This window comes from Cyprinodon variegatus, unplaced genomic scaffold (assembly GCF_000732505.1).
Source record: "Cyprinodon variegatus isolate N-32 unplaced genomic scaffold, C_variegatus-1.0 Scaffold110, whole genome shotgun sequence".
NCBI classification, from domain to species: Eukaryota; Metazoa; Chordata; class Actinopteri; order Cyprinodontiformes; family Cyprinodontidae; genus Cyprinodon; species Cyprinodon variegatus.
In genome coordinates, this window is record NW_015150563.1 from 1,111,157 (window position 1) to 1,117,656 (window position 6,500).

The window sequence follows — 6,500 nt, forward strand, 5'->3', positions numbered from 1 at the left end:
GTTTATCTTTATTAACTGAAGTAATATTTTTGGTGAAATTAGAGCTCAAAACAGGTTATATTATTTATTTTCAGTGTTCAAAGAAAATGTAAGGTTCGTTGTAAAAAATAATAATAAATAAAAAATATATAGGCTATATATTCTAATCATAAATTGTAGATTTGATTCCTGGATAAAACGAAAAAATTCAGTATTTCTAATTTGTTGTTAAACAATTGTACAATTACTTTTAGAATTTCTAAATATCTCCAGACTCTTTAACAGGCCAATAATACATTTTTACTGATTAAGTCTTTGTTTTAAAAATAATTAAAAACAACTATTTAGCCTACTATAAAACTGTTTTTAAAAATTTGATTTGAGATAAACGTGTTTAATGAGTCACATTTTGAGCAATTATTTTATCTCTGACTTTACATTTAAATATATTTCTAACAGGAAACATGAATAATTTGAACAAATGTTTCCATTCATCAGATCAGATTAAGATCTGACAGAAAGGGAGGAAATAAAAAAAAATTGCTCCTAAAAACTGGAATATTTCTGCTTCCAAGCTACATGAATTTTAAATAACTAAGATCAGATTTCTTCTTAGAAATTTAATAAAACCGTCTGTCTTCTCCTCCACATTAAGTCCTGCTGTTCCTTCAGCCCGGTCCGGGTAACACCCGGGTCGGGGGGACCTTAGAGCTGACATGCATGCTTTGGGGGAGAAGCTGTGATCAGGTTTATGTTGGAGATGATTTTTATTGAGTTAATTTCTGTAAGTCTGACTGTCTTCTGCTCATTCAGGGTAAATTTGCAGAAATGGTTCTGGATAATCTGAGGCATGTTTCAAACTGAGCTGTTTGCAGTGATTCTACAGAGGAAGCAGGTCCGGTCCGGTTCTGTAGAACCCCTCCAGTCAAAGCTGACCTCCTCTGTGTCTGTGCCCCCTGCAGGTGTACTCTCCAATGCCAGGTACCGGGATGGGTTCTGGTCTGGGAATGACGTCCATGTCTGGCTACATGTCGAGCAGCGGGACTACATCGGGCTCCTTCAACATGTCCTACAGCGGTACGGGTCTCAGTCCCTCCCCTGTAGGAGGGATGGGGGGCTCTGCTCCGGCGCCCATGTCCGGCCTCGGAGGGGGGATGGCCTCCATGGGCGGGGCTCTGAGCCCGTCCAGCATGAACTCGGTTTCGGCCCAGCAGGCTTCTTTGGGTCTGAACCCATACGGGGGCATGAGTCCAAACCTGGGCTCCGGCATGGCGTACGGCGGCGGCGGACTGAACCGAAGCCGAGACAACAAGACGTTCAGACGGAGCTACCCGCACGCTAAGCCCCCCTACTCCTACATCTCACTCATCACCATGGCGATCCAGCAAGCGCCCAGTAAGATGCTGACGCTGAGTGAGATCTACCAGTGGATCATGGACCTGTTCCCGTACTACCGACAGAACCAGCAGCGCTGGCAGAACTCCATCCGCCACTCGCTGTCCTTCAATGACTGCTTCGTCAAGGTCTCCCGCTCGCCTGACAAACCGGGCAAAGGTTCCTACTGGACCCTGCACCCAGACTCTGGGAACATGTTTGAGAACGGCTGCTACCTGCGGCGCCAGAAGAGGTTTAAGTGTGAGAAGAAAAGTCCCGGGAAAGCGGATGGGAGGAAGGAGCACATGGGGGCAGGCGGGGGCCGGTGCACCTCTCCCGCTGAAAACTCCTCCAAAGCTGCCGGACTTCTGGACTCCTCTGGACCCTCCTCCAGCCAGACGGTCTCCCCCGCCGGCTTGGACCTGAGGGACGGAGTTGGTGGGGTGTCAGACCTGAAGGTCTCTGGTTCTCATTTACTGTCATCCCTGTCATTGCCCCCCCACTCCATGGGCCATGAAACTGCTCTGCATATCAAAGGAGACCCCCACTACTCCTTTAACCACCCGTTTTCCATCAACAACTTAATGTCATCCTCAGAGCAGCAGCACAAACTGGACCTGAAGGCCTACGAGGCGCTGCAGTACTCCTCCTACAATGGTGGGGGGGCCTCTGGTCTTGGAGGGAGGACCATGGAGCCTCTGGAGGCCTCGTACTACCAGGGGATGTATCCCAGACCGCTCCTGAACAGCTCCTCCTAGCTGCTGCATGTACCCCCCTGTGTGGAGTTTGGACCTTCTGCATGCAGCTGTGCTGGACCTCTGGTCTAAAGGGAGCTGAACTGAACTCCCTCACTGTGACCAAACACCCACGGCCCGGTTCAAACCGTCCCCAGCTCTGGCCTCCTTTGGTACTGAGCCAGAATCAGAAAAAACATCAATGCAGGATCTCGCCAGTCAGACTATCATCACCCCGTTAGATGTCAGCATTCTAATGTCTTGGTTGTAATTTGGGGAAAGCAAACCAAGGTGTTGATGTTTGATGGGGATCTCTAGATGAACGGAACTGTAGGTTTCTCCTTAGGAAAGGTTCTCTTTGTTTAACTCAAAGCCCCCCCCCATGATGAAACAGTGTATTGTTGATGGTGACAGATGCAGAACCTCTGTGCAGCGGAGAAAACACGATGTTAAAAACCCAGAGATCTTGTGGTTATAATCGCCGATCAAATTCCATCACTACACCAAATGCATAATATCCAAACATGGATTCCTGATTTTGTTTTAGCGTTTCTGAGTTTAGTTCCATCACATCCGGTCCCACAGGTTCTTCAACGGTTCTGTCTAACAGCCTAACATGCAGAAAGGTGGAAGCTCAGCTCCTGTTCAGCAGCATGCTGGTGGTGCGTCATCATGCAAAGCTCCTTTTTAAGAACCTAAAGGGGAAGCTGCTGAGAAGCATCTTTCTAAAGATGCTCAGAAATGTTTAGAGTCAGATCCCCGACACATCAGTGCTCCTCATCCAGCCTGAGGCCAGAGGTCACCTGCAGATGCTAATGTGTCTATTGTAGGGGTGTTTACACAGTGCACCCAAAACCAGGATCAGAAACCATATTTCTCTGTAGAGCATGATGAGGATTTATTTCTCCCACGCCCCCCTTTCCATCCCCATTGACCTCCTGAGGGGTCAAGACTCTCAGCCTGAGAAACACATGAATAGGGTTTTATTAAAGAGGTCAGTTTGTGTAAAAATAGAAAGTTTGAAGGATGAGGAGGAACAATCGGGAACTGGACAGTGAGAAATCCCGTCTTTGATCATCAGATTGAGGCGATAATTCGTTTCTTCATTAATCTCATTCCCATGAAAGAAACGGATCAGAACCGTTTATCCTGGGAAAACACAGACAGTGTAAATATCTCCCTTTAGCCAATGAAGGTCATCTCTAGTTAGACAGCAGCCATGTGTTTAATAGATGACAGGATGTTTGTGTTTTTCTGCTTCAACTCCTTCTCATTTATTCATCTCCATGCCGTCAGCGCAGAAGCAAAGTCTCTGCTTCCAGGTCGGTTTTTAATCAAAACATTTTTTTTTTTGTCTCTGACCCAAAACTGGGAGACTAATCCAACATGGCCGTCTGTGCTCACGCTGCATTTGTGGAGGCAGAACTTCCTCCCAGCCCATCAGGTCCACTCAGTGTTTGCTGGTCTGACTGGTTTTGTCTGGTCCACTCTGACACTGGACCACAGAGCAGAGCCACAACCGGGTCTCAGTTATCCTTCGGAGGCTTGATGTGAATGAAACTCCCATCAGAGGAGACCAGACAGCCCGGTTCTGAGGTTCTGCTGCAGAGCTTTTTATTTCAAACAGAACCGCCGCTCAGATCTGATGATACCTTTGATCCTGGGTCGATGTTTTCTGATTGCATCACTTCCTGTTTGAGCCTAAATGTTCCCATGTGCATGAGGGCCGTTCTCCTTTCCTTTAGGTTTGGTTTATGACCCCCCCTCCCAGTTGTGCTTTTGGTCTTTGTTGGGTTTTGGACTCTGCATGCTTGTTATTAACTTATTCAGTCATTTTCAAATAAAACAAACAAATACAAGAAACATTTGCTGTTGGCTGATGATTAAGGGTCTCTTTAAAGGTGTCAATAAACCTGATGTTGTGCCATTTAAAGCTGATTAATAAGCAAACTGATTCATTTAGTATAAATGACTTTTAAAAAGAAAACAGGAATACGAACGCTGCTAAATTCTTAGCTAATAAACTAACATCTTATCATTTTTATCCAGGTGGGTTCAGGGATTTAGCCAAAAAGCTTCTGTTCATATCCAGTTATTTTCCCTGGAAAACAACATTTTACGGTTCAGCTGGTTTTTAAGTTTTAAACCTTGTTGATTCTGAATTAATCGGACCTTTTTATCCACTAGAAGCTGTAAAGGATTTCTGTTATTACAAAATTTCAAAATAATCCAACCACAGAATCCAAAAAAATAAAAATTGTCCATATCAGTGGCAGGATTATAGAAAAGGGCTTCACTACAAAAAATTCTCATTAATCAATAATATTCAGGGCTTTAATAACAGAGGTCAAACTGGGATGTAGCTATTTATTAATTATTTGTGGAGTAAAGTGAACTTCATTTATTTTAATAGATGGACTTTATTTCATATTAATAAAATAAAGAGTTAAATTCCACCTAAATAAACTTCCTGTTTTGTTGCTCATATTTAAAAAGAGAAAAGAAGGGACTTTTGATCCTAAAATATGATGGAGGTGAGTCCGTTTCCTTGACAACAAGCAGGTAATGAGGCGAGCCTTCCTGCTGCCATCAGCGGCGGTTCCTAAGGTCCAAACTGGACGAACCGAACCTCTGCAGGAGAACAACATGACGCAGCGCTGAGGGATGGAGGACGCAGCCCTGGGAACCGGGCCACTGAAACCCAACTGGATCGGAACCGTTCATCTGTTTCTGTTCATGTTTCATCAACCATCAGAATTTACTGAACCAACAACTTTATGTTCTGCAAACAGAGGTGAAGCTTCAGCTTTATGAGGTTCCATAATGGAGCAGCTCCAGCAGAGGAAGGTGGAGGATTGATAATAAACAGCAGAGGAAGCAGCGGGGTGAAAGGTCAACATTTGGACGTTGGTCGAAAAACCGCTCTTTATTTATTTCAAATTAGTTTTTAGATTTTATTCGTTTATGTCGAATTGAAATATAACACGCCTGTTGTTGTTTTCTGTTGTTAAACAGAAAGTCTGTTATTCGTGGACAGATTTAGTGACTTGTCCCGCAGGCCGCGGCTTCCCGCCGGGCCTGCAGCCGGAGAACGAGGCGCTGCGCGCGGCTCGCTGTCGGCCTAACCTCCGCCGCTTCAGCTTTGATCCCAGGCTGTCCGTCACGCGCTCACCGCCCAGCAGCAGAAAGGACTCCAATCATCCAGGAATTATCCGCTAATTATCCCAACACTAAGCGCGCACCAACCGAGGCAGACACGTCGGGAGCGCGCAAACCGCGGGCCTGATGTCAGAGAAGAGGCTCCAAAAAAGATCAAATAATAAAAACAATAATTAGTAAAAATAATAAAATAAAAAACATATTAAAAATAGCAATAATGACAGTAATTAATATAATAACAATATAACTTCTAATATATCTGGTAATAAGGCACTAAAATAAAATTTGGACTTGGAGGAATTGGCGCATAGGACACAAAAATAAATGACAACAACAATACTACTACTAATAATAAGATAGTTTTTTAACAACTCTTTTTTTAAGCATCAAAATCGTGATTTCTTAGAGTAAAGTTCTGCAGACTTCATCAGGCATCTCAGTAAAATACAGAACAAAGCTTTACTGTCATGCAGGCGGTGTTGCAACACTTTGTGAAATAGTGTTTAAGTAGAAATAATAAAAGGTAAAGCCCTACACTGCAGACTGTTTGAGTTTCTGCATTCACTATTTATGGTGAGTAAACACTGATCCTCATCGGTCTCAGCACAGAATCTGTGATCTTATCTTTATGATTTAGTCAAATATTCCTTTCTTCTCAGGTTCATGTTTATAACTTAACATAAAATTTTTCTTTGTCATCAAATAATTCAATTCAGTTTCTTTATGGCTCCGATTCATCTCGAGGCTCTCTACAGAGAGTAATTATTCTAATTGAATTTTGATTATTTTAATTTCTTTTAAATTTCTCCACTTTGCAAAGGATAATTTAAAGCTTGGTTGTGAAAAATAGCCTTAAATAGGAAACTTTGATCCAATCTATCCAACATATTGGTCCTGAATGTTTCAGAGGAAAGGCCTGTCTGTAAATATGACTTTTTTACAAAATAAAAACAGACTTGGATCCAGTTTGCCTTTGGAGCATCCGTCTGAGTATTAGTGTGTTTGTCCCTGAGTGGATCAGGCTGGAAGAAGCACAACAATAAGTCTGAAGAGCTGAAGTCTAAACAGTGAACTGGTTTATGGTGAACTGGGTTCATCTCTGTGTGATCAGATAAAACTTCACAATTAAAGGAAGAGGGGGAAACGCTCTGAAGCTTCCAACATGACAAAGGTCTGCTTAGATTCAGAATGGAGCTTTTTCTTGCTTTGTTTTGTGTTTTTTCTAGAAACGGGCCTTTAAGGCCGGCCTGTGAC

The 6,500-nt window shown here is 43.4% G+C and overlaps 1 protein-coding gene across 1 annotated transcript in view; it reads left to right on the forward strand.

Annotated features, from left to right (window-relative positions):
- Positions 1-3,899, forward strand: part of LOC107084859 (forkhead box protein A1-like) — a 7,865-nt gene extending 3,966 nt beyond the window's left edge. Inside the window, exons 3-4 of the mRNA XM_015374907.1 lie at positions 652-726; positions 942-3,899. Coding sequence (XP_015230393.1) covers positions 652-726; positions 942-2,111 — 1,245 coding nt within the window. The 3' untranslated portion in view covers positions 2,112-3,899. The remainder of the gene's footprint in view (positions 1-651; positions 727-941) is intronic.
- The last annotated feature ends 2,601 nt before the right edge of the window (positions 3,900-6,500 follow it).